General features: G+C 49.8%; 11 protein-coding genes across 11 annotated transcripts; 6 read left to right on the top strand and 5 right to left on the bottom strand.

Moving 5' to 3' along the window:
- Window positions 1–264: 264 nt before the first annotated feature.
- BDZ99DRAFT_355999 (kinase-like protein) lies at window positions 265–1079 on the top strand (the record flags this gene model as incomplete). Its single annotated transcript, XM_033714613.1, has 2 exons — window positions 265–748; window positions 799–1079. Coding segments are annotated over 2 exons (765 nt in total), but the record flags the coding sequence as incomplete, so codon positions are not given.
- A 915-nt stretch (window positions 1080–1994) lies between these two features.
- On the top strand, window positions 1995–3338 carry BDZ99DRAFT_450440 (TPR-like protein; the record flags this gene model as incomplete). Its single annotated transcript, XM_033718167.1, has 1 exon — window positions 1995–3338. One exon carries the CDS (start codon window positions 1995–1997, stop codon window positions 3336–3338), a length of 1344 nt encoding a protein of 447 aa, XP_033572705.1.
- Window positions 3339–3452: 114 nt separating this feature from the next.
- BDZ99DRAFT_501885 (kinase-like protein) lies at window positions 3453–5958 on the bottom strand (the record flags this gene model as incomplete). The annotated part of the gene is made up of 1 exon (XM_033723850.1): window positions 3453–5958. One exon carries the CDS (start codon window positions 5956–5958, stop codon window positions 3715–3717), a length of 2244 nt encoding a protein of 747 aa, XP_033572706.1. The 3' UTR covers window positions 3453–3714.
- A 1076-nt stretch (window positions 5959–7034) lies between these two features.
- Window positions 7035–7409, bottom strand: BDZ99DRAFT_574610 (uncharacterized protein; the record flags this gene model as incomplete). The annotated part of the gene is made up of 3 exons (XM_033728393.1): window positions 7241–7409; window positions 7134–7181; window positions 7035–7073 (listed from the first exon to the last, which is right to left on the bottom strand). The coding sequence occupies exons 1-3, from the start codon at window positions 7334–7336 to the stop codon at window positions 7035–7037; spliced, it is 183 nt and encodes a 60-aa protein (XP_033572707.1). The 5' UTR covers window positions 7337–7409.
- A 1147-nt stretch (window positions 7410–8556) lies between these two features.
- BDZ99DRAFT_574611 (uncharacterized protein) lies at window positions 8557–10389 on the top strand. Its single transcript, XM_033728394.1, has 6 exons — window positions 8557–8571; window positions 8623–8816; window positions 8869–9161; window positions 9210–9530; window positions 9584–9778; window positions 9836–10389. The coding sequence occupies exons 2-6, from the start codon at window positions 8654–8656 to the stop codon at window positions 10010–10012; spliced, it is 1149 nt and encodes a 382-aa protein (XP_033572708.1). The 5' UTR covers window positions 8557–8571; window positions 8623–8653; the 3' UTR covers window positions 10013–10389.
- Window positions 10390–14443: 4054 nt separating this feature from the next.
- Window positions 14444–16375, bottom strand: BDZ99DRAFT_450445 (GTPase-activating protein). The gene is made up of 5 exons (XM_033718168.1): window positions 16250–16375; window positions 16049–16184; window positions 15815–15998; window positions 15039–15769; window positions 14444–14979 (listed from the first exon to the last, which is right to left on the bottom strand). The coding sequence occupies exons 1-5, from the start codon at window positions 16316–16318 to the stop codon at window positions 14639–14641; spliced, it is 1461 nt and encodes a 486-aa protein (XP_033572709.1). The 5' UTR covers window positions 16319–16375; the 3' UTR covers window positions 14444–14638.
- Window positions 16376–16526: 151 nt separating this feature from the next.
- Window positions 16527–18554, top strand: BDZ99DRAFT_424137 (uncharacterized protein). Its single transcript, XM_033717048.1, has 6 exons — window positions 16527–16876; window positions 16930–17041; window positions 17091–17269; window positions 17318–17869; window positions 17960–18218; window positions 18282–18554. The coding sequence occupies exons 1-6, from the start codon at window positions 16670–16672 to the stop codon at window positions 18476–18478; spliced, it is 1506 nt and encodes a 501-aa protein (XP_033572710.1). The 5' UTR covers window positions 16527–16669; the 3' UTR covers window positions 18479–18554.
- Window positions 18555–19385: 831 nt separating this feature from the next.
- Window positions 19386–20507, bottom strand: BDZ99DRAFT_395629 (uncharacterized protein; the record flags this gene model as incomplete). The annotated part of the gene is made up of 3 exons (XM_033715955.1): window positions 19386–20046; window positions 20104–20337; window positions 20395–20507. 3 exons carry the CDS (start codon window positions 20505–20507, stop codon window positions 19386–19388), a joined length of 1008 nt encoding a protein of 335 aa, XP_033572711.1.
- Window positions 20508–20718: 211 nt separating this feature from the next.
- Window positions 20719–22013, bottom strand: BDZ99DRAFT_574615 (3-ketoacyl-CoA reductase). The gene is made up of 2 exons (XM_033728395.1): window positions 21817–22013; window positions 20719–21766 (listed from the first exon to the last, which is right to left on the bottom strand). Exons 1-2 carry the CDS (start codon window positions 21988–21990, stop codon window positions 20906–20908), a joined length of 1035 nt encoding a protein of 344 aa, XP_033572712.1. The 5' UTR covers window positions 21991–22013; the 3' UTR covers window positions 20719–20905.
- Window positions 22014–22352: 339 nt separating this feature from the next.
- On the top strand, window positions 22353–23280 carry BDZ99DRAFT_110708 (uncharacterized protein). Its single transcript, XM_033712406.1, has one exon. It carries the CDS (start codon window positions 22466–22468, stop codon window positions 22934–22936), a length of 471 nt encoding a protein of 156 aa, XP_033572713.1. The 5' UTR covers window positions 22353–22465; the 3' UTR covers window positions 22937–23280.
- Window positions 23281–23745: 465 nt separating this feature from the next.
- Window positions 23746–24897, top strand: BDZ99DRAFT_540464 (beta-lactamase/transpeptidase-like protein). The gene is made up of 2 exons (XM_033726713.1): window positions 23746–24367; window positions 24550–24897. The coding sequence occupies exons 1-2, from the start codon at window positions 23820–23822 to the stop codon at window positions 24725–24727; spliced, it is 726 nt and encodes a 241-aa protein (XP_033572714.1). The 5' UTR covers window positions 23746–23819; the 3' UTR covers window positions 24728–24897.
- The last annotated feature ends 977 nt before the right edge of the window (window positions 24898–25874 follow it).

Below are 25874 nucleotides of genomic sequence, written 5' to 3' on the forward strand. Positions count from 1 at the left end.
CTGCCTTGCGGCGAATGTCTCAGCCTTGCCAGCAGCGAGATATATAGAACTAACCCGAGTTCAACCACCTCTAGAAAACAGCTAGAGTCCACATGTTCATTAAAGCGGACCTAAAACGAATACTTCCGCCATTTATTTCGAGGAAACTCAGCCTAACAAAAAATGTCTTCGTACCAATATGATTCGACCATTCCCTCGGAATCACGCTTTCACTTGGGATTCCACTCCACAAGATCAAACATCCCAAGCCTGTCGGAATCGAGCTGGACCTTTCTAGGATTTCTCTGCCACGTACAGTTCAACTATCTTGATTTCCTACCTATCACATGGCACGCCGCAATGGAGCAGGTGGGGATCGGTGGCACAGCCTCGTTGCGTGAGCGCCTAGTGAACATATCGCAGAGTTTCGTTTTCAAACGCGTACATCCTAGGCATTTCCCTCAGCACGCGAAGCAAACGGCAGAAAGTCTAGTATTCAAACTTTTGGTGAAGGAGATTTACGTCGCAAGTCATGGGGATCTGTTTGTCTGTGAGAACGTAGTGAATCTGGAAGGGGTCAGCTGGGACATAGAAAACGACGTCGACGAAAAGGCCTGGCCCGTGCTCGTTTATGAGAAAGCAAAGTATGGGAGCATAAAGACATTTATCGAGGAGAAGAGCAGCGGGCTGGGGATCGAGTTGGGTTTTTCAGAGCGACTGGAATTGTGTGCACAGATCGCACGTGGAATTGGATGTATGCACAGAGCTGGTAACTTGCTACTGGCCAATTTTGGGAAGATATTGCTGATACGCCTCCAGGTATCATCCATGGCGATGTCAAACCCGACAATGTTGTTATCTTCGGGGATTCGGAAAGTGGTTTCACTGCCAAGATCACTGATTTTGGATACTCCACAGTCTGCATCGATATACAGGATGGAAGCCGCCTGAGAAAAGAAGGTACTCTAGAAAGTGGAATTTACCTCACCAAGCCCTCTACCTGGTCCCATCCAGATCGCCATGATGAGAGTTACTCTTTCCAAGAGGCGGTCCTCGAGGAAGTCTATACATTCGGCATGACCTGTTTCTGGGTCCTTTTCAATCGACATGCGGCGTATCCGGATCAGGAAGAATTGAGGAAGAGAAAACACGCAGGCCAAATGCCAATGTTAGCTTTCGAATTGGCTCTCACTTCTACGGAGAAACCGACCGCCATCCAAGCTGCATTCATGCAACGGTTGTTTAGAGTCACGTTAGCACATGACAAATATGAGAGAGCGACATTGCCGGAGATTATTAACCTCTTCGAAACAGGGAGCATGCCAACAGAAGTCAATGGATGTCAAACCTTCGACATTGTGCAGCCACAGCCAGCCGAGTTCAGAGATCCTACCTTCCGGGTATGTCCCTGCTTGGCCAAGAATAGATCGAAATATACTAATATATTTTGTATTGATTTATAGCTCCTCGACTCGGTTTCACAACTACTCGCGGTAGACTACCGAGTCCGAGTCTATATTCGACATTGCATCTCGAAATTCCTAGAGGGACTCAAGGAAGGCACAGAAATGTACAGCCGTGCACATCTGGAAATGGCTTATTGTTATGCGTTAGGATTTGGGGGCGAAGCAAGCAAAGAGAAACGTGATATGCATCTCCAAAAGGCGGATGTAAGTCTCTCCGAGGCTGAAGAACAAATCCACAAACTTCGACATGCGAAAGGCCCAGAGTTTGATAACAACAAATTTCTAGATGCGATGAAGTCTGGTTTAGTTCCCCCACTTGACATAGCACAGGCACTTCGCGACGTGCCCACATCTTCAGACCTCATAACACCCATGAAGCAGGAGATCGAAAGCCTAGAGGAAGTTTTTGGGTCCACGCACACGAACATTGTGCATATGAAGGCGAACTTCGCGAGGCTGCTCGCAGAGCATGGCTATGTTGCCTCGGCTCGAGAGATGCTCTCTGTGTGTCTCAATGCGTTCGAAGCAAGCTCCGGAGAAGAAGATGATATGGATCGACTCTTCATCAAAGCCCAACTCACTGAAGCTGATGTTAGCGTAGGCAGATGGAAAGAGGCAGAAACCTTAGCACGGGAAGTATTGGAGGAGAGCATTGCAATTCATGGAGAGAGTCACGCAGAAACCATTGTTGTCAAGAACCAGCTGGCGTTGATGCTTTCAGACCAGGGTCGCTGGGACGAAGCCGTGTCGATCCAGAAGGCAATCCTACAGTACCAGGAAGAGCGTTTGGGTCCGAACCACCCCATCACTCTTCAGTTCACTTCCTCCCTTGTTCAGTCACTCATTGAACTCGGCAACTACGACGAGGCGGAACACTGGATGAACAAAGTTGTCACGACCCGAGACGCCGTTTGGGGCAAAGATAGCCCAGATACATTGCTCAGTTTGATGGACGAAGCCCGCCTGTTAGACGCTAAAGGTTGCTTCAAAGATGCTGAGAGCCTTGAAAGGGAAGCCCTGGAAGGATGCAAGCGCTTGCTTGGGCAGGACCATCTTTACACGCTTGATTGCACGATGAATCTTGCCCAGAGTATGATTCTTCGGTACGATCTAGAGGGAGCTGAACAACTTGCCGAGGAATGCGTTGCTGCTTATACCCGTACACGGGGAGCACAACATCCGGACACCCTCCGCTCTATGGGTTCTTTGGCGATGGTGTACAAAGAGTGTGGAAAATGGAGGGAATCTGAACGTATGGACCAGCTTGCTTTGCACAATCTGAGAGATACGCTGGGTCCACTCCACCATTTCACTCTGCAGAGTATGAATGGGCTTGGGCATGACTATTGGAAGCTCAATAGGTTGGAAGAAGCTGAAGAGCTTTTGGTGCAGGCGGTTCGAGGTCAAACTGATGTACTTGGGGAAGAGCACAGAGACACACTCGACAGCCGGAGAATTCTTGCCAATGTTTACGCGGACCAGAAAAAGTTGGATCTAGCAATGACAACATTGGAAGCCGCTCTGCAGGCATCGATCAAGGCATTAGGAAAACAACATCGCGATACCTTGAGCACGGCTCATAATCTAGCAACGATCTACGATGATTTGGGCGACATCCACAAAGCTATAAAGCTAGAAGAGGAAATACTTGAGATATGCAGGAGTTCCCTTGATCCAGATGACGGCGTCCTGCTTGGCACCGCCTCGAACCTTGCCATGTCGTACTTAGATTTCCAGAATCAAAAGGCACGGAGAAGCACTCATATTGGCAGAGGAGGCTGTCAGAGGAAGGATGGCAATCGGCGAAGGAGAGTACCTTTCGCACGCCCAGAATACACTCGCTCACTGCTATGTTGCTTTAGGGAGACTAGAAGACGCGAAAGAGATGCGTGAACTTGCTTTAGCGTCTCGGCTAGAGGTGTTTGGAGAAGATCATGAGGATACATTGATGTGTAGGCAACTGTTACAAGAGGTTGGGGAGAAGATTGCGCAAAATGCAGATCCGATGGAGACTGGTATTTAATAGTTCCCGAGCTCTATGCCGCGGTTTACTAAGTTCAGCAGGAAATCGTCTAGAGTAGCAGATCCAGTGATTTCGAACAGGACCTGTATCATCCCTTTGTTCTTCCATCAGAACGGCCACGCTAAGAAGAGAGTCTATTACACCTCGTAGTGGACGGTGTAACTGAGGCATATTGGTTCTCAAATCATTATCTTGCACAAAACATTCGGACATCAGCCATGACAGCTTTTACCTTTTTCCTACTTTTCATGCTACCCGAATATCTACGATTGGCTCAACCACGTTAATATAAAACTCGTTCAACTGTCCCTCCGCCCCGGACCCAGTCGTTTCTGCTTCGAAATCAGATTGCAGGCACTTATTGACAGCTTTGGCATACGCCGACCCCATGAGTGATCGGAGTAGAGGCATGTACTTTGATTTCAATGCTTCCTTGAATGATTCAGTGCCCGTGCTTCGATGCTTCGATGCCATGGACCTAAGCGATCTCCACAGTCCAACTTCCAGAAGCAGAAAACCAAGGCTGAAATAGTCATACACCCTTCGGAAGCGCACTTGGCCACTGCCCTCAGATTCTTCTGAGAGTAAACCTCGCCGATACTCTGGGTGAATATAATCGCTGAGAGATGGATTGATTTCGGGACCCGAGGATGTCCATATCTCGCCATCTGGGCGGCTCTCAGCAAAGCCAATAATTCGGGGTTGCATAAGATCAGCCATGCCAACAGAGTTCGGGAAGAGGAGTATGTTGTACGCGTTGAGGGATTTGTGAAGCCAGCCATTCAAGTGCAGTGAGTGTATGCTGCCTACTAATGCTTGCGCGAGATTGACTCTTTGCTCGAGAGGTGGCACATCGGAATCTCCAAGGGCGGGACTCTCCAAAATCTGGATTAGGCTCTGTGGATCATCTTTGGGAGCCATACCACCGAAGTCTTGATGCTGAGAGGCTTCGCGCAGCTCCTCAGGCAGCTTGAAGATATAGTCAACTCGGCCAATTCCTGGTTGAACAGCTCTGTCTATGAATCCGATGCAATCTAGAACGCGAAAGTCGACAGGCTTCTTGGGAGTAGAGAACAGCCTAGCAAGAGCCAGCTTTCGGATCGTCATCTCTTCAACACTAATATCGAATCCGGCCCTTTCCGTAGCTAAGAAGGCTGGCTCTATTAGCACACGAACCTTCCCAGCCTCTCGAGCATAGTTTCCGAAATCATGAGTGCCGCTGGTGTGAATGTCTGTGAGCTTAATCGGATCCAAATAGAAATTGTTCAAGTCCAGATGCGGTTCGAGATTCTCAGCCAGAGTAATCAAGTTTTTCTTGACAGTTGCCCTGTCGCCTAATTGTTGGTAAGGTTCGTTTTGTGATTTTCGACTATCAACAGCGTATGTGTTCAGCTCGTCCACCTCGCTCGTTTCAAGAAGGCGATGGGTCCACAAAAAGTCGGCTCTTTTTTGCAATTTGAGTGGAAGGAGATCGAAGAGGCTTTGCACACAGTCCGTAAGCTCTTTTTGGAACTGTGAATGAAAAATCCATGACTTTTCGACTTCTACGCTGGGATTCGCATCTCTGATCATCTGTTGATGTTGCCGATCGACAACCCCCTTGAGATCTGACAGGAGGGTCTGGCTGAGTTTGGAATTCATTGCTGCGGCCATGAAGCCAGCTGGTGGCAGTGCTTCTCCGTATAGCTCTAATATAGTTGCCCAAGAGTTAAGTCTTTCCATCTCAAACCACAGGGTCGCCTGCGATGGGCCATTTTCTGCTTGGGAAGTGAGGAAGTCGTTGTAACTGACTAGCGCCGACTTCAGGTCGTCGAATAAAGCCACAGTGCATACAAATTCTAGGGCCTCGAGTGCTTGCCGTGATGCTAATCGTTCGCTTGGCTCCATCAGAAGCATGGACATTGCCGCTTTGAGTAGCTTGTGATAAGCTGATCCGCCCTTTTGCGCTTGCAAATTGGTTACGTGTTGCAGTACTTCCTTTTTGAGAGAACTATCGCGGAAGAAGTAGCCATTTTCGATGGGAGGGCGCCATAGAACGTTTCTTTGCCTTTTGAATCGTTCCAAGCCATCGGCTCCCAATTTCATATACGTGGCAGTGTCGATGATCATGCATCCGAATGCCCAAATGTCGACTGCTCTTCCAACTTTCTGACGTTGAAATTGCTCGCCATAACATTCTGGGGCAATGTAGTCTCCTCGGCCAGCTTTCCAGAGCGTTTGCGAACCGCGATCATCGAAAGGGTCTTTGAAATCCGACAAGCCGAAGTCCGTGAAGAGGAATGTATTCGAATTTACGAGAACATTCTGGGGCCGAATATCCCGATGAGACCCAGAACGGCTGAAATCGGCGAGGTGATCTGTTCTATCTAGTTTGAAAGTATGAATGCGGTCGAGTGCTGATGCAAGCCCTTGCAAAGAAGTGTAGAATGTCACTTCCTTCGAGAAAGAATCAAAAGGTTCCGGTCTTTTGAAGAATTCGTGAAGATCCATAGGTTCGGCTGGGAATAAAAGATAATGCCGGCCTTTGAAAGTGTATGAACACAAGAGTTCGACGATATTCGGATGCTGTATGCAGTGCAGCAGTTCAAGGTTCTCCTTCTCTCTTTTAAAATGAAGGTCTGACTTGATTGGCCCTTTTAGCTTTTTCCGTACGAACAACTGTGGCATAACCTGCTTAGAAGTACTGATTAGTGTGTCCTCTGGAATTGTGTGAAAGAAAAATGTGCATACTGACCCGGTTCTTACTTAAGTTGTGGAAGGACGGATGTATGGTAACTTTCGAAATTGATCCGTAACTGCCATCCAAATCTTCGAAGCGCTCGACATTCTGAAATGGCAAAATTATCTGATCATCGTGTATATGGCAATGGAGGCCTCGTTCAAAGAAATGGGGAAGAAATTCATATTGAACATTGAAGAATTGCGGACTAAGGTGATTGGCATTGGGTAGATGTTCTATAGCGTTCCTTTTCAAAGGAAGTTTATCGTCGCAAATTTGATGTTCGATAAAAGTGACAATGAACTGCGGTTGCTCTACACAAACGAGAATGGCGAAGATCTTGTAGGCTCTGCTTTGAATTACGGTTCCATAGTGCAAGATCTGATGAGGTCGTGCCCCGCACTCTTTCAGGCTGAGAGAAAGTTCTTTCGTGTCAAATAATTCACGGAGCCCAGATATGTCTACGAAGGACCTAGAACTTCCTTGTCGTAGGTCGGAGATCCCTTCGGCAAAATTTCTCAAAGCTGATGCCATAGCAGTCTCTTCTCGCGCCAGAGTGTTGAACCGCAATGCCTGGTAGCTGCCTTTTCAGATCCTTGGAGATCCGGTGAACGTGCCGGCTACGAGTTTCAGTCACTACGCCTTTGACCGGAATACGTTGTGGGGTCTGGCGAGGCTGAGGGCCAACTACAGATTACGCCATAAGCCAGAGAGAAGCCAATGGAACGCATGGGCCGTTCTCTTTGTATGCAGAGCTGTGCGAAGTCACCCAGATTCACATAGTCCGGTAGCGTGATCGTCCGCGAGGCTAAGGGAGATGGACACTATAGCGTTTTGCGTAGGCGGTCTAATCTTCGTTTTGTGTCGAGACGCTCACAATCTCGCCCTATATTATTGTTAGAACCAAGCCAGCGCCTCCGTAGGGACATCGGTAGGATCAAGCAACCTCTGTCAGCTTTCTTTCTGCCGTAATCAAGTATTGATCGTTGCTCTCCTGTCGCGACTTCAGCTTGGTTCACTACATAGTCCAATCAAACGGCGATCTTCACACACCTTGATGCTATACGTGCCTGCGACGAATTTGGAAGCCAACAGGTTGACCAACGCTTCGTAGTCGACGTACTTCTGAGCAATATAGGTGATAGGCATTTTGCGTCAGGGGTTCGAGCCTGTTTCATAGAGGCAACGCGTGGTTTTATCCGTTGGAAGAATCCTACCAAAGGCAAACGATTGCCCTTTTCATATCGCAACGTGCTGCAATTTCAGTGGTCCGATTGGCAATGCTGCAGTGCGCTTCATGCATTCCACATCAAAACCGGTATGGCCAGCACAACAGGCGAAGAGGGCGGATGCGGTGAAAGTAAGGCATCAACGCATTTCCCGTGCAAGTAACGCCAAACTCGCCGAAAAGGCTTGCTAGGATGTGTTAAAAAAGAGCTACTCTTGACGGGTTACTCTTGATACATGCACTAATTCTTTTGAATGATTTTGATCGTTCTTTGATGTAAATAGCTTGATGGATGGTTACGGCCTTGGTGCCACGTTGCCGCAGTGCCTAGCTCACGCAGACTCGGCCTCCCGTGTCAGGCTCTTACTGCGGACTCCCCGAATCGAAAGCCGTGAGGCGTCGCATGAGGTTGTTGGGCGTTCAACTCAATTCTTGGCCTTTTTCCATCGATCGTGGACAAATGAAGTTCAAGGTAATCTAATCTTAGGAAAAAAAAAGGCGGATCTGCACCTTTTGTCTGCCTCACATCATGCGGCACAGCTGCGGCAACCGCGCGCGCAGCGTCTCGCAAATTTTCATTGAAATGGTGGATACCTTCTGTATGGCGCAGTCGAGCTGTTGTTCCTTTAGAACTTCTTGAGGTCCCATTTCTGCTTCCACGCACTGTGGAGCCTTTCTTTCCAACCTCTTCCTGCAGCTTTTCAACAGACGAAGACATCTCGCTGCATGTAGTGGTAATCGTCCAGTGATCCCTAGGTAGCTAGTCAAGTTATGCTTGTCCATAATTCGGAGGGCTGGGAAAACTACCCTACTTCGAATCCTGTGAGTCCTTTCAGAGGTCCCTGCACTGATGATATGACCTACCTGAGTTCTCTTCTAGAAGAGAAGGCTGGTGTCATATTCGTTTCGAATCCATCCAACATATCTTTGGAGACATTGATATATCCAAAGTCTCCGGATTTGCCTGGTACGCATCCACCATGCTTACTCTGCCACGAGGAGACAAAGAATAATCATGGTTGATAGTGAGAGTAAGACTCATACGTTCAACGTCGCAACTTCATGACGTTATTCAGGCGAGTCAATCAAGGCATCCTGAAGTTTATCAGGCTCAACTATTATAGGCAAACAAAAGCTTCGATCAAGATTGGATTTTGTAGGTGACTGCTCCAGAGAGTCGCCCGTGCATTGAATGACTGTATTGCAGTATCATCCCACAGAAGGGAACATGGAGCCGTATGAAACTTTCAGTCGATATGTTCCGGTTGCTATGCCATTCTTTCCAACTTCATCCTGCATTTATTGAGATTGCCGTATCCTTCGGATTCAAGATTGAGGATCAGGATGAGTATTTTACGTCGTGCTTTCATAAATGCTCAAAAGACCGTGGTCCCTCACATGGTACTCACTCTCTACTATCAAGAAACTCATTCAAATTCACTGACAAGCCCAGAAATTTTCTACAACATCAGATACGTGGAACGCCATGGACGAAGCAAGCCCGTAGACCCCTGGTCATTTCGCCAGTACGCGGTATACCATCAATACAATGGCCAAATTGATGCATCAGTATGGATACTGATACAGCCTCGAAGCGCATTCCGCCAATGGCTCGCAGCCTCGGAAGCTTGGCGAGGTGCTGGCGGTGCCATAGCTTCGCTGTATTTGCATTTACGGTTCCTCAAATCCTCGTCGAGTTCGTGGAGATGGTTTATGAACCATCTGAGTGACGAACTGGAGCAGACAGTAAGAAGACGACGGTATTCCAAGTCCACCTACTAATCGTCGTTCTAGCGAATCAAAGTAGTCTGTCAAAATGTCCCAAGACTTTCTCACGGCTCTGATGAAGTAGAATTCAGTCAGGCACAGTCTCTCGAACTAATCCAAGCAAAAGCAAGGCGTGCCTGCTCGGCAATTGCGTCCACGATAGCGGTAGTGGCAATTTTAGGTCACCAACTTGACGAGGCCATCCGCCTGGAATGCGATCAAGGACCTGGTCCAGAAGACCCTTCTTCAGATTTAAAAGCGGAAATCAAGCAGCTCATGTTGCAGCTTGAAGCTCACGCGCGAAAAGCTCGAGAACTTATTGAGACTGTAAAGAACGTCAACATGTTGGTATGGGAAATGCGAAAGCGCAATAAGCATTCACTGCGGCTAACTTGCAATAGATTCAGAGAACACTCGACCTCTGCAACTATAGCACGGTCCACTCCAACAACACAGCACTGCGGCAGATTTCAGCTTCAGCTGCAGCGGAGAATAGAGCCATGCTCCAATTGAGCGATGCGAATCGCAAAGACGCTAGGATAATGAAAGTCGCAAGTATCATTGCACTCGCATACCTCCCTGCGAGTTTAGTTGCAGTAAAACTCCCTTCGCTCTTCGTAGGGCAGACGCATGTCTGGACTAACCACCTCCAGTCCATTTTTAGCACGGAACTTGTTCACTTAGACCCATTAATGCTCGACATTGGTAAAGGAATTGGCATCTTCGTAGCCCTCGTCCTCAGTCTTACGGCGGGTACAATTGCGACGGCGTTTCTGTGGATTCGAAAAGACGCAATGTCTGCTCAGAACAAGATCTCTACGTCTCCTTAGACATTGGTAGGCATTTTCAGGCTGGAAGGGTATACAATCTTCTACTAGCAACGGTACATAGCTCAGTCGTAGCTATGCTATATATGAACTCTCTGGTCGTCAAACCTCAAGATCGGACACAGCCATGCTTCTCTGCCCAAAAGTCTTCCAGGCTGACTTTGCAGTAGGCTGCTTTGCTGGCCGCCTGGAGATGGATATTCACTACATTCATTGCGACAACGCTGGAGATGTCGAGTACCGATAAGCACGGGAATACAACATGAATATCGAAGCTGTTAGATTATGACAATCACCTACAACAATCAATGCTTGTAGCAAACAGGGCTTTCATGTACATAATGTTCGCGTTCCACTTAATATCAGATGCTACGACCTGCAAATTAACAGAAGCTTTGACATTTCCGCTGCAAAATCAATGCGGATTCTCTCTCATCCCACAGATTAGCATCAGCACCTTGATACAGCAACAACCACAACTCCACCCCGTTGCTAGACTCCACCACTAAACATCAGCGACGAAAATCAGCCAGCCCAAGCGACCCCATAACACTAATCCCATCAGGGCATCTGACGCCGAGTTTTAAACTCCCGCTCCGCTCTCATCAGTCTGCTTGTTGGTAGTCTTAAACACCTGTACTTCCACCAACATATGAAGCACTAGGAGAAGGGGTTTTAAACCCACTCTATCGTCTTCTTTTGTGGGCTTCATTGATCCATACCCGTCTCCTTGTAAGAACTTGATGAGGAAGGAAGAACGAGGGGTGGAGACGAGAGATTATATATCGGATGGGGAAGGGGGAGTACGTGGTGCACGGGTGTATAACGTGTTTACCAGGGGAGGGAGGAGATGGGGCGGTCATGGTGCTTTAGAGGGAATTAAGGTTGGGGAGGGACTTTAATTCGCTTTGGAGCAGGCGGGGACGAAACAAGGAAGTCTCAGCCTGATAACATCTCAAGAGACCTCCAACCGAACATCCGTTTTGATACTTCGGCAGCGAATTATTCCAACTTTTATCTCTTTTGTCCTTCGTTCTTGGCATTATCTCCCGAGATACTTAACACTACTACGCCTCGTTGATATCACCATCCATAGTGAACTTCACTGCCAACGAATAAAGATAAAGACCAGCCAAATCTAAGCGGACGGAAACACATTGTCCAGATCCACCTTCATGTTGCTGTTCAAGCTGTTCTCTTCAAACACCGCACAGGAGTCATAGGAGGAGGACGAGGATGAGTTGTTATCCCAGCATCCCAGCACTACAGCATACTGAGTATGGGAATAGCGTTTGAAAAAATCCTCTCCATGGGCGATGAGTCTTGCAGCGTTTTGATCCTTTTCCGTCTCCGTGCGAGACCACGAAGAAGAAAGAAAGGAGAGGAGGAGGGGGGGGATGGGAGGTTTTATACGCAGCTCAAGGGATGCTGCACGTGGTTCACTTGCGACCACGTAGGCTGGAGAGCTACATGTCCATCGTTCTAAGAGGGAAAAACCAGGAATTCAATCATGGGACCAACCATCTTCCCGTCCTATCGTGCTCGAGTAACTACCTTCCTGGCGTTACGCCATCTTCCTAGAAGTAAACCTGCACTTCGTCCCTAGCTGTCTTTCTTAACCTCCACCACTTCTTCCTTCTCTTGCTCCCCACCGCTCCTCCCCTACAGCTTCCCTAGATTCATCCATCTCGTTAAGCCCTTTCAACACACGTTCAAGGTTTCCACCACCATCGCCTTATAACAGAGCCCCTCTCACCCCCAGACGCAACTCCATCGAGCAATGCGCGTGACGTGGTTTAATCACCACCGCCTCCCATGGTACGGTTGTTTCTGCCGTTTTACACCCGGAACTCTCAGAACCACTCCATTGCTGTGGAGCATTATGGTAGTTGAACCCACTCCATAAACGCTACCGACTTCCAATTTTCATCCAACCCCATCTCCTTGCGAGACCCCGATGAGAGAAAGCTGATCTTCGAGGAGTAAGCGGGAGTTTTTATACCTTCCCCCCGAGGACTCATCATGTGCTACACACGTGTAGTTACATGATCAATCCTGAAAATGGCTGACAATTCATCCGTGAACCATATGTACCCTCCTCCTTCCTTCGCCAATCTTCACAGCCGCAAGCAAACGATGACAAGAATTAACGGCCTTACAGCTTCGGAGAATACCCCCCGATCCGATTCCATTCTTGCTTTTTTTTAAAGGAGTATGTTTGATTTGAACTTCCCGATCACTCCCATTCGCCTCATTCATGACTTCAGTTGAACGCCCCGACCTCTACCACATGTGCGGCGGAGAGGGTAAGTTTTGCAGAATTTGCCCATAAAGCGTTTTGAAGTCACAATTTTTGATCCCTTCCCCGTCTCCTTGTGAGACCTCGATGAACTAAAGCTGAACATGAGAAAGTGAGCGAGCGAGTATTTATCTAGTCCTAGGCGTGGGCCATGTGTTGCACTTGCAGCCACATGATCGATCGCTTCGCAAGCGGTTTTAAAGACCACACCCCTCCATGTAAAGTCATTGCCAAATGTTTTGAAGTCCAATTTTCCGAGCACCACAACGTGAACACGTCTCAAATTTCCAATTGATCCAACCCCATCGGATCTATGATCTTGAGGTTTTTGCCCACCCCATCTCCTTTGAAGACCCTGATAAGAAGAAAAAGGACTAGAAGGACTGAGCGGGAGGTTTTATACCCAGTCCTAGAAATAGGCCATGTGTTGCACTTGTTACCCACATGATCGTTCCAAGTAATGGCTGGTGATTCATCCGTGAACCAAGTGCACCACTCGTCTTGTCGCCGCCGAGACACCAGCTGCGGCCCAAATCCAACTGCTTTGTTTTTCAGGTTGATCGATTTGAGCACCACAACGCTCCCATCGAGCAATGATGTGTCGTATTTTGACTGAACGCCCTAACTACGACCACATGTGCAACGGAGTTCCTAGGTTCTGCAGGTCTCGCCCATGAGAAGCGGTGACGTGAGAGTTCTTGTTCTCACCTCCGTTTCCTTGTGAGACAATGATGAAAGAAAACTCAACATCAGGGGGTGGATGAGACGTTTCTCACCTAGTCCTAGGCATGGGACACGCGTTGTACATGCTACCCACATCAAAGATCCGGAAAATGGCTGGTGATTCATCCATGATCTGGATTCACGCCTAATCTCTTCACGGAAGATCTCCATAGATAGAAAAGGAGTTGGCCGAGGGTCGAAGGTTCTGCCATATCGTCTGATGTCCGCTGAGTTTGTTTCTAAGTTGGCTTGGTTGTTCTTGTGGAGCATGGTGAAGATTGCTGTTTCGAACCTGTAGTCAGTTGATCTAACACCATGGCGTCACGCTTTGAAGTATTTTGATCCAACCCCATAAGATCTCATCAAAGTTGATCACTGAGTCGATTCTAGGCAGCCCGGGGGGGCCAGCTCCAACCCAACACCAGACTCAACCCCATAGACCGTAAGTCCCGCCATTGTTCGAACACCACACGAATTTTCATGCAGGTGTTGCGGTCCTGTTCTTGAACTTCCTTCCACCCGAACCTCCGCCCAGCGCCACGGCATCAGAGACTCTGGGACACTCAGTTGATCCAACCCCATAGGGTCGTTCTCATGGCGATGTCGATTCTGAGAGGCTTGAGACACCAACTCCAGCTCAACACCAGACCCAGCCCATAAGCCACTCCGCTGTGCTATTTTCGAATACCACCCACACTCACACCAGGCACAGCGCCATAAAGGCTTTGCTTCGTGATATTCGAACACTACTTACACCCACAGCAGTCACAACTCCACATACGTCTTGGCTGCGCGAGATTCGAGCACCGCCCACACCCACACCAGTTCCAACTACATTGTCACCTTCGCGTATCGATTTGAACACCCCCCAAACTCACACCAGAATCAACTCAATTGCGCTCATTCATGCGTTGATTTGAACACCACCCACACCCCCATCAAGTAGTCGTTGTAACTATGATTTTGAAGTCCAATCCTTCCAGCACCACAACATCACAAGGTTGTCCCCTGCCAGGTGATACAACCCCATCGTAGTCAGTCAGACTTGCTTTGGATCCACCCCAATAAGGTCTACCATTGTCTTTTTTTGATCCGCCCCCGTCTGTTTGCAAGACCATGAAGAAATCAGAACGAAGAGGGGCGAGCGAGAGCTTATATACTCGACGGAGGGGAAGGTCATGTGATAGCATGTGATCGCGCCGATGAAACAGACCGCCGGAATGACGTGGCGAGACGATAATGAAAAGGGCGGGTGTCCGTAAAATTCCGGAGGCGGGAGACCCTTGATCAAACCACTACAGCCCCGAAAGGCAGAAAGAGTGTTCATGATAGAAGAAAATACACGTAGAATTGCACCTTGATAGTAAGAAAGAATGCTTATGAGTTTTCAATATTGCCGTGTGCTGCATGCTGCCCCAGACCTCTAATACACAAGATACCTTTAATTCAGTTATTACCAGCCATTCATTGCTCGTCATCCATGACCGTCGCTCCCGAGCGCCATGTATGCCGTGCCTATCCTCTCTGATCGACCTCAAACCTCCAGACTCCATCCATCGACATGCTTCTCCTGAACTTACTATTCGATTACCATAAGCAAGCACCACCTAGCTATTCAGATAATTCCGGACAGCCCCCTGCAACCTCGTCGCCCCCTCGCCCAGCAGACTCGTCAGATTCTCCAGGTCATCGCCAGCCGTGACACCGAACTTCCTCACAAAATCCTTGGCCGCGCCCTCCAAATCACCGTAGTCGTCTTCCGGTACATCGTCTTCAGGACGTCCGAAGTAAGCGTTCGAGGAAATAGCGGTGGCGCCCTCGAAATTCGATAGGTGTGCTTTAGCGGCGGCTTGAGCGGAGGGGTCGTACGCGGCGCGGCCGAAGAACTCGTCGGAGGAGATGGATTTCTGGGTGCCGAACTTTTGGCGAGCGTATTTCTCGGCATCGTCTGTGGATTGTTAGCATGATCTGCAACGAAAAATCAAGTATGAAAGGGGCATACCATACCCTCAGCAGAACGACTCGTGCTCCCAAAACCGCCCATCTTCTTCGCCGCTGCCGGCGCCGGCTTCGCGCCACCAATCTGCCCGAAGCCCAACCGGCCCATACCCATCCCCAGCCGCTCCATCTCCGCACTGCTGCGCTCCGGCTTGCCCGTCGAGCCGAAGCCTCCACGCGGTGGCGCGACCGGGCTTGGGCTCACGATGCCAGGTAGTTCCTTCTCGGCCGCTGCTTTGCCCTTTGCAGCTTTCGCCGCTTCTTCCGCCTTCTCGGCTTCTGGGTCATATCCCAATTTCTCGATGCGCTCGGCCTCCTCGCGTGCCTTGCGCTCCGCAGCCTCGAAGTCCAGCGCCCCGTCCGCGGGTGTCAGCTTCTTTGCACCCAGCTTTGTCTTTTTGGCGCCTAGGATGTTGGCCTTGCGGGGGGCTGCGCCTGCAGTTGTTTTACGGACAGCGGAGGCGGGAATGGCGCGCGGTGTGGGGGCAGGTATAGAGCCATCCGCTGAAGTGAGGGGAGATTTGGGGCGTGCGGTGCCGTTGCCGTTGGCGGGAGCGTTGAGGAAGGGAGTGCCAGTGCGAGAGCCGCTAAGGGGTGTGCCAGTGCGTGAAGGGGGGTTGGAGGGTCGTTTGATAGCAGGCTTGTCCCAGGAGGAAAAGAAGTCATCTTCATTGTCCGCTGGGGTGCTAGTGCCGCTGGGGGTGTCGGTGGCTTCTGTTATGACCACTTCATCGGGGAATCTGGGGGTGTTAGATATTGATATGCTAGAGGCCGCGGAGACGTACTGTCGTGCATCAGCGGCACATCTCCTCGTCAGCTCTTCCTTGTATTTGGTGGCGGCGTTGGAGGTGTATTTCGTCTTGGGGTCTTTGCTGTTCAACGCTGCGGAACCACCGTGCGTCTGGAAGTATTTAGTGGCAGATTCATTGCCGCCGACTTTCATTATTCGAAGTTGATCCCATTGCCAGACTGTGTTGTCGTGTAAGCCATTGCTCTAGGTATGATCTCACTCCACATACTATCGAGATTCGTTGACCGCACAAACGAGATGTGCACGCCCATGTTCCTGTGGTTCGCCGAGCAGTCGAGGCATAGGTAGATGCCGAAGGGCACCGACGACCATGTCGGGTTCTTTGCGCCGCAGTCGAAACATATCTAGAGGGCAAGATATCAGCAGTGTGCGGAAAGGGATGCGGAGGGTGGTGGAGGGGCAAACTGACCTTGTTTGCGGGCTTGAGCTTCAATTTCTCGAAGATTTTTTGTGACTGCGTCTTCGTGGCGAGCGCCATGGTGGACGGGAGGCTGTAGCGATATACAGAGGGGGTGAGGGAGGGGGAAAGTTAGGGGGTGTTGAATGTTGCTTGGAGATAGTTGGCCTCTCCCGCTTCGTTCGTTACATTTCTTAGTCATCTTACTTTACGAGACGGCCTCGGCCACCCGACTTCGCTTCTTCACCATGATTCCACCATGAATCTAATAATAAATAACCTGAGCCTACCGAGATGCCGGCTACTCGACAGCCAAGCGTAGTTAAGGATGCTGCAACAGCAGCCCTTCTAGTACCGTAATGCCGTCTTTCATCCACAAGTTGTATCTAATTTCCTATTGGTCAACAGGTTGCTCGTTCATCATGGCATCGAATGATGACAGCCTGGATTTATGTGCCAATTAGTATTCTTATTATTCTTCTCGCATGCTTTGGAGTAGAGTCTCTTATTGGATTAAGTTCTGTCTCGTTTCCTGCGTCAGTCGCTTGTATGATCATACTTTTCTTTGCCTTGATCATCTGTGAGTCGCTGTTTGGGGATAGAAAGACAAAACGAGTCGTGAATCTGGTAGAAATTCCAGTATGTATTCGCCTTAATTGAAAGCAGCATTAAATCTGCTTATCAACCCATAGGGAGGTTTCGCTCTCCGTTACATCAATATTCTTTTCTCTCCTTCATTCATACTGTTGCCTTCGAGTTCCCCAATTGGAGGCATTGAGATAGCGAAAATCATAGGAGTGTTTGGTTAGCATCCCTGGTCCGAGGTCGCAACAGCAGCTGAAGCTACCTACAGTCATTGGCTACTTCGCCATGGCAGCGTTCACAGCCTACCTAGTCCGAGGCCTCCAATACATTCTCGGAACTTCAAAACGAGCAATGACAGAAAGAGCTGAAGAACTAGGTACACGTGGAGAAGACATACCGCTCACACACAGCCGTCACCCCTCAGAGCCTGCCACAGAGCCTTCCTCAGTAGCTCCATCTGTATTATCCTTGCCATCACCGATCGAAGGACTTCAGGCGCCTCTTCGAGCCCAAGACCCAAGCCAGATCACAGGGACAGGAGGACCTCCCGAAGCATCTCCAACGCTACTCCAGGAGTCTAACTCAGCACTTCGTCAAGACCCAATCCCATTGACACGCGCCCAAAAATGGGCCGCCTTCATCAATGTAAATCTAGATACATTGTCCTACATTGCCATTTTCGTCTTCATCGGCGTTCCAATCTATTACAGTACCAGCTACGCGATGCCAATCCAACTCTCCTTCAATATCCTGGCCTACTTCGTCGCCTTGACTCTACCAGCAAAATGGCGCCGCTTCCTCCATCCAGTCCTAGTTTCATCCCTCATCACGGTCCTAGGTGTTTGGATATTCGCACTCATTCGTGGGGATAGTTTGAGATATGCGCTGTATGCCTATAAAACAGGCACGAAATACACCCAATTATGGCAGGGCAAGCCCAGCCTCCCACGCCCCGGCGCTGGTGATCTCTTCAGCACAGTTCTCGACGTCAGCATCGTCGCACTCGCATTACCAATGTTCCAATACCGGCACGAACTTCGCAGACACGTGAGACTTCTTTACCGCTCTTCGATCTTCAGATCGTATTTCTCTTCTTTCTTTCACCTTAACGAAACTTGACCTAACATCCGCGTACAGTTCCTCCCCATCCTCCTCCCCAACACCCTCCTCGCCCTCGCATCCCTCTTCAGCTACCCGACCCTCTGTCACGCCCTCAGCATCGCCCCAACGCGCTCTCTCTCGTTCGCCTCACGTAGCCTCACCCTCGCCCTCGCGCAACCCGCAACGGCGAACTTGGGCGGAGACCTCAGCTTAGTCGCGGTGTTGTGTATAGTATCGGGCATCCTAGGTGTCTTACTTGGACACGCAATGCTGCGGATTATGCGGATAACCGATGGTAAGTGATCAGCCTCGGCCGGTTTTGAACGGAAGTGAGAGGAGCTAATGTGTATGCGGACAGATGATTACATTACGAGAGGCGTGACTCTCGGCGCCAACTCTTCCGCCATGGCCACCGCGCTACTTCTCGCGTCCGATCCACGCGCGGCCGCGTTTTCGTGTCTGTCGATGAGTTTGTTTGGGACGGTCACTGTGGCGCTTACTTCTGTGCCGGTAGTTGTTAGAGTTGTGGCGAGGTTGGCGGGGGTGGAGGGATAAGTGGTGGGCGGTTGGGAGTTTGAGATAGAATGGAACTGCTTTCACGTAAACTGTAGTTACTCTTACTCCCATTACTCCCATTACTCCCCGCCCCCTCTCTTCCAAACCCCTACGAACTCCCCAGCCATCAAGTATTCAACCAAAGCACGAACACGCACTATACATGCTCAGGCTCTTAGCTCAATCACCATTGCTTATGCCAAAAGCGTAGACGCCCTCAAACATCAAACCTAAGCGTAAACGTATCGCAATCGATAACGTAGGCAATGGGGTTATTACGGTGGAGGTAGTTACTACGGTTCCGAACATCAAGAAAAAGCTTGGCAGGTGCGCTGATTCGGAATGCATGTAAAAGCTTAGACCACCGTAATAACTACCTCCACCGTAATAACCCCATCACCTACGTTACAACCTATCCCGAACCTAAAGCGTGAACCCAGCACCACTAAATCGCTAATACTTTTTACTAGGTACCTGCCACCGTGAGATTGGCTCCAAATATGCGAGAAAAGTTCAGAAGCAATGTCACAGACTGCGAAACGCGAATCAGGGATCAAGCCAGACTACTTTTACGAATAGCTCACGCCGTTAGAAGGGCTTCGCACATATATAAAAAAAAATCAGTGGTAACGAAGAGCGCGAATTAGACGTATTTCGTGAACGCGTTTCCGAACCCTAAATATCGGGTCCCCAGGTTTAGCAGTGGCTTTTAAGGGCCCAAATCGGGTGAACGTGCCAGGCAAATTAACCACCCAGAGAAGCCACCATGACGCTCCTGGCAGCATTACCTTCCGCACATGAATATATCGACGAACTAATATGACAAAATCTGGGTATCTGAATAACGAAAGTATCAATATCTCCTTCCCAACCACGAAACCGCCTCACCCCCCTAACTCCCCTCCCATCAAGTCCTCATCACCTCTCCCAACCCCGAACCCTCCCTCTTCCGCGGCGTACCGCTCTCGTCATAGTAAATATTCGGCAAGCTCCGCTGCCGTCTCTGGTCCGGGCTCCTCCCCTCCCTATACTCTCTCCGCCGGCTCGGCGGCTGGCTCCTCTTGCGGCGATATCTCCCCGGACTCGGACTCGCGCTCTCGAGAATCGGCGAGCGCGTGCGATGGCGGGAGCGCTGGCGCGGGCGGCCGCGAAGGTTGTGGTCAAGCGATGCGTCGCTGCGGCGGCGAATGCGGTGTTTTGGAGGTGTGGAGGACGGGGAAGAGGAGATGTGGCGGTGTTTGCGGGGGTCGTACCGGTGGCGGGATGCAGATCTGCGGTGGTGGCCTCGAGATGGGGATTCGGAACGGGCGGGGGAGCGGGAGGTGGAGCGGCGGCGTTTGCGGCGGCCGCGGTCTTCGGATGTGGTTGCGGAGGCGCTGGCTATGGCGCGAGCTTGGGGGGGTTGAAGTTCTCCGCAGCGGCTGATCAGGATGGGGATGGTGGGGCGGTAGGTCTTGTCCACGGGAATTTCGAGAATGCGGTCGAGCACAGATTGGCCGGAGATCAAATGGCCGAACACGGTGTGCTTGCCGTTGAGGTGGGGACAGGGGCGGAGGGTTATGAAGAATCTGAAGGCTGGTTAGCGCGTGAGAGGATGAGGAAGTTGGAATGGAGACATCACGTACTGACTGCCATTAAGGTCCTTGCACCGATTTGCCATGCAAAGAAGGCCTGGGGCATCGATATCCTTCCACCGGATGTTCTCGTCTTCAAAGGTATCGCCATATATCGACACTCCTCCAGTTCCATCACGATTGGTTGTGTCGCCGCCTTGAATCATGAAGCCCTCAATTACTCGGTGAATTGGAGTCAGTCTGTAGCTCAAGGGAGATTTGGACCCAGTACATAGAACACGGAAGCTGCAAAATAACGTGCCATCAGCTATTGCCTGGATTGAAATACCGTGGGAGTCTTACTTTTCACAAGTCTTAGGTGTCTGATCGATGAACAGCTCTACCACAAGACGACCAATCGGCTCCGTGCCTGCACTAAGTTCAAGGAACATACGGGGGCGTATTGTACTCGGCATCGCGAATATAGCTCATGGGGATTTGAGAAGATGTGTTGTGTTATAGAGAAAAACAGCGGCGATGGAGAGGGGAAAGTGGAGAGCTCGTGTGACGGAGGTGTGCGCCTGACGAATGACATGAGACCTGGAAAATACTGCCAGGGCGGTGAAAAGTCGAGTCTGCATGTGATAGGAACACGTTGGGAAGGTAATGTATCTGATTAGCATTTTTCGATATTCTGCGATATTCTGCAATATTCTAGCAGCCCAGAGGCAGCTACCCAGCCGCCTGCCTAGAACCCGCTTGAAGACCAAAGGGCATCCAATAGCCCTGCGCTTTTCACACGAAGCCCTGATTTCCATTTTGGGTTAATCTTGCAATAGGATTTGTGCGACCGACCTGGGCATGCGTCCAGACTTTACTGCCCCTTCTTGGCGTCTCTCTCCGCCTTGTTCAGTGCTCTCTTCCTGATTGCCACATGCATGCCTCGATTCTGGTCCACAGCGAACCTATTCAAGGTCCCAACAAACGTCGCGAGCGCCCATTGCATCAGACCATGGCTCCAATAAGGAGTGCTTGTGAAACCAATGCCCTGGGATCCACCGCTACGGCCAATTTTGCTCAGAGCAGCAGCAACGAACTGCTTAGGATTGGGAATGGTGGCTGATGTGCGCCTGATCTTCGACATGGCGGTGGTAACGAGGTATGAGGTAACAAGCTGGACCCTCACTCCTGACGGGGCAAGCTCTGAGCCCAAAGCCGTCGACCAGTGCTGCAAGAATGCTTTGCTGCCAGAGTACGTAGCTAGCAGCGGTGTAGGCAGCACTCCAGCGAACGAAGCCATGGTCAAAATCAGCCCCCTCTTGCGCTGGACCATGCCTGGAGCAATGAGCTGCGTGACCCGTAGTGTGCCCAAGCAATTGATCATGATGATGTCTGTCATCTCCTTGTGTGGTGTCTCCACAAACGGGACCGGAATGGAATGGCTCAACCCAACGTTGTTTATAAGTATAGAGATGTCGAGGCCCTTGACTAGGTGCTTGAGACGGCCGTAATCGATGTCGTCGTTGCGGACAAAGTCCATGGCCAGAACCTTGGTCTGTATGCCGGCATACTTGGAGGATATTTCGGAGGCGAGGGCATCGAGTTTAGATTGTGTACGTGAGACTAGGATGACGTTGAAGCCCTTCTTCGCGAGTTGAAGGCTGTATTCTTTGCCAATGCCATCAGACGCGCCGGTGATGAGGGCCCAGGAGCCTTTGGGGCCGAATCTAGACAGCTAGAACATAATTAGAGAAGAACGGGTAGATCTAGACTGCTGATGCCTACGGAAATACCCGGAAGAACGAACAAGCTCAACAAGACGCGGATGAAGCTGAGAATAGGCTTGCTGATGGTGTAGAGGCCTGCGCACAAAATTGTGGAGAGTACAACTTTGCCGAAAATAGATTCAGCATCGATATGGATGCCGAGAGAGTCGACAAACCGTGCTAAGGAATCCATGGTGTGTTGTGGGTTTGTTGGGATGTCGGCGATGTGTGGTGATGTTTGCTGACTTTCTAGGAAGCTCGGACCTCTTCAACGTGTGGGGGGAAAAACGCTTTGCAACTGCATCACAAGACAGGGGAAGCCGATTTCGCTAGGAACTGCCTACGACGAGGGAAGTACCGGGTTTGTAGAGAACATGATATCCTCTCGTCTTGTCCCTGTTATCAGTCTCTACTTCAAGATTACACTCCTATTGCTTCTTGAACGTTCGCATTCATTGCCAGGTCTAACATGTCAGATACCATTGATCAATATCTGTGCTACAAAAGATGCACCAAAGTCGCCCTGAACTGGCTCTGGTGTAACGTCAAAGACACCGATACGTTTCCAGTACAAGCCTTCGAAACAACGTCCGAGATTGTTGCAGCTGCGAACGGGATTCGCGCATCTCCAAGTAATGTTCCTAGCTATGTGATTGCAGCTCTGCGCGATGCCATTAAGCATCGATGGCGGGTGTTCAAAACTTTCGCGTCGGCAAAGGGTGGTTCAAACGTTCGAGAAACGAAGGCTAAGGATGAATGTCACGAGATATTCATCATGCGGTAGGTATCAGCCAACCTTTCGACTTAAGTCTCTTGCTTGTTACAAACGAACGAAAAAGAGCTTAGACTTGCTGCGTCCTCTGGAGGACAAGACCATCCCAGATTTGGATCTCGGCAATTTGGATCTTGGCCATTCCTCAATCGACGCCCAATCCAATCGTTTCCGGTCACTCAGTCTTGTCGAAGAGGAGGCGACGAGTGACGTTACCTCTCACAGTAGTCAAATGGATACCATTCGTGCATCTGCACAGCCTAAGACGCCTGAAGGAAACCAGCAGCCCCTGGCTCGACAAGATAAAATTTTGGAAGATGATGAATGTAAAGTCAGCCGCGAGTTTGACATTTTAGGCACAAGCTAAAAGCATCGTAGCAGCTCGACACACTCTTAACGGCGACAAACACGTACTGGTCAGAGGCAGCAAATGGAAAGATGCCTCTACCTGTAGCAGCTTGGCTATCCACCACCGTGTTTCACGCGTTAGCAAGGCTGTTCTCGACATAACTCCGTGGCCCCCGATTACGACGTGCTGATGGCGAAATGGTTCAAGCATAGAGAGACTTGGTCATTCTGAATCATTTCAAATATGTTTCCGAGCGCAGCATTGAGGAAGCGCCCTGCTGGGATGGTATTACCATCTGGTTCCCTCGTAGACTAATCAATCATTGCAGAACTTTGAAAGAGTGTGAAAAGACCGGCCTCGCTGCTCAAAGCAAGCGAGAATCCCGAATTCTTATTCTAATACCTGTAGCCGTAGCCCAGTATTCCCAATCGAGCTCATCGCCGAAACCTCCCGCACCCTTACCCTCCTCTTCCCCCGCGGTAACAGAGACTCAAAAAGGGGGTACAACAAGCAAGAGAACCCAGAAGAGCTACACCTTGAGCTATTCGAATGCGGCTTACCATACCGACAATCCACACTCTAAATCACGTGTTCGTGCCGCCGAGATCGCGTCAACGCTGCGGAACCTCACTTGCAGATGGGCAAGAGCTCCTGTGGCAATGCATTATTGACTGAAGTACCAAATCTGGCTCGCCCTGGTCACTACTGGGGAAATATATGCACTCTTCAACGATAAAGGTTACATGTTTACTGTTGCACCGACTTCGTTTGACTTATTCAAGGCAAACAGTCAAAGCTCTCAACTCTTACCCCTCAATTCCTCTGCGCGTCAAGCCCTGCTCTCCTTAAAACCAGTTCTAGCCCCTTTGCAACGGTTCAGGCCGCTTTTCATATACACAACATGGAAGACGTCACCACCATCAAACATCGATTGTCGGCAGTTCGAGACGCAATCGTCTCCATTATGAGCATTGGCGGCGCGCCAGGGGCTGCCATTGCCGTCATCCACGAAGGCCAAACAGTATACTCTGATTATCTGGGCTTCCGCGATATTGCGAACAGTATCCCCGTGGACGAAGAAACAATCTTTCCCTGTGCTTCCATGACCCAGGCAGTGGTTTCCGCCGCTGTAGGAATCTGTCTCGAGGAAGAAAAGTTCGGTTGGGATACTCCAGTCAAAGACATCTTGCCCAAATTTCACACTCGAGATGAGACGCTCCACCACCAAATGACGCCCGTGGATCTTGTTTCACATCGTGCTGGAATGCAGTCATCTCTCTGCTGGCTCGGGAACATAAACAACGTGCTCATTGCAAATAAGAACAGCATGAACTTCATCAATGACCTGCAGAGAGTGAAACAATTCCGTGGAGAGTACCTTTACAACAACTTGGGCTACGAGGCTGCCGCCCATGTCCTCGCGAAGGCAACGAATGGGAATGGGAAGACGTTTTGCACTCTAAGATTTTCGAGCCACTAGGTATGACAAGGACCGGAACGCATGCGAATTTCAACGATGGAGACAACGTTTCAAAAGGCTACTGTGTGCTAGACGATAGGAACTTTGTAGGAGTGGCCCCAATGCTGTCAGGAGACGATACTGTAGGAGGCCCCGGTTCCGCCAAGCGCAGCTGCATCAAAGACCTCGTAAAGTTGTATACGGTATTCCTAGACGCTGGAGCAGACCAGTTCGCTACGGGGCTGACAGCCACGCCAGGATCGCCATTGAATCAACTTCCGCGCCTATGGTTGGCGAACATCTCTATGAACCCCATCTCGCGGCACGAAACATCATATGCCGTGGGTTGAGCATGAGTTCAGACCCCAGGACCCTGGGAGCCATTGGCTTGAACCCAGATCTTCTCTCGCCAAAGCCTGTGCCACACGTTGCTCGTAAGCACCCATCGGAGCTAATTCTCTACCATAAAGGTAGCATGCCAGGCAACTTGGCCGCCATCAATCTCGTTCCTCGTACCCGTAACACTAGTCATTTCACTTCGAGTCGCAGAATCCGCTAGCAGTCTCCATCGGCCAAGATTTCACCGCCCGCTAAGTTTCTAAATTATGTGAAATAAAAAAAATGAACGGTTAGAGCGCGGTTCGAACCTGGTCCTCCATGAGGGCAAAAAAAAAACCAAAAAAACACAACGCAGGATAATAATACACTTTTGGTAACTTGTCACGCTGGAAGGGTATGACAATTGTCAAGCCTTCGCCACTAGGCTAAGGGGTATGAACGTGTCAAGCTTCCATTGTGATTTCGTTGAAGGGCAGCCAAAATTAAACAAAATATATACCTCTAAAGTAAGTCAATTTTCTTGTTTGCTCGCTCCCCACATCCCTTCACTAGATCCATCTCTTACGTTTTTGCATCCCACAGATTGTCTCCGCCAGCAGTCTCCATCGGCCAAGATTTCACCGCCCGCTAAGTTTCTAAATTATGTGAAATAAAAAAAGAAATGAACAGTTAGAGCGCGGTTCGAACCTGGTCCTCCACAAGGGCAAAAAAAAAACAAAAAAAAAAAAACAAAAAAAACACAACGCAGGATAATAATACACTTTTGGTGACTTGTCACGCTGGAAGGGTATGACAATTGTCAAGCCTTCGCCACTAGGCCAAGGGGTATGAACGTGTCAAGCTTCCATTGTGATTTCGTCGAAGGGCAGCCAAAGTTAAACAAAATATATACCCCAAAGCGAGTCAGATTCGGCGTTTTGCTCGCACTTTCACCACGCCCCGCAATCACACCTTCTTTTCTATGTCAAGCATCTAGATAGCTTTTCACTAAATTTAGGCAGAGCCAATATAACTATCGGTCACTACCGATTTTACTATTTCCGCCTAACGTCACGTGTTACTATCAACGATACTGTGTTTGGGATTTTCGTCTAGCCAGTCGGGTGCATCTCAGTCTTTCCCATTGACGCTTTCACCTCTGCCAGGTATATAATCTCT

Source organism: Mytilinidion resinicola (genome assembly GCF_010093595.1).
Source record: "Mytilinidion resinicola strain CBS 304.34 unplaced genomic scaffold BDZ99scaffold_18, whole genome shotgun sequence".
NCBI lineage: Eukaryota > Fungi > Ascomycota > Dothideomycetes > Mytilinidiales > Mytilinidiaceae > Mytilinidion > Mytilinidion resinicola.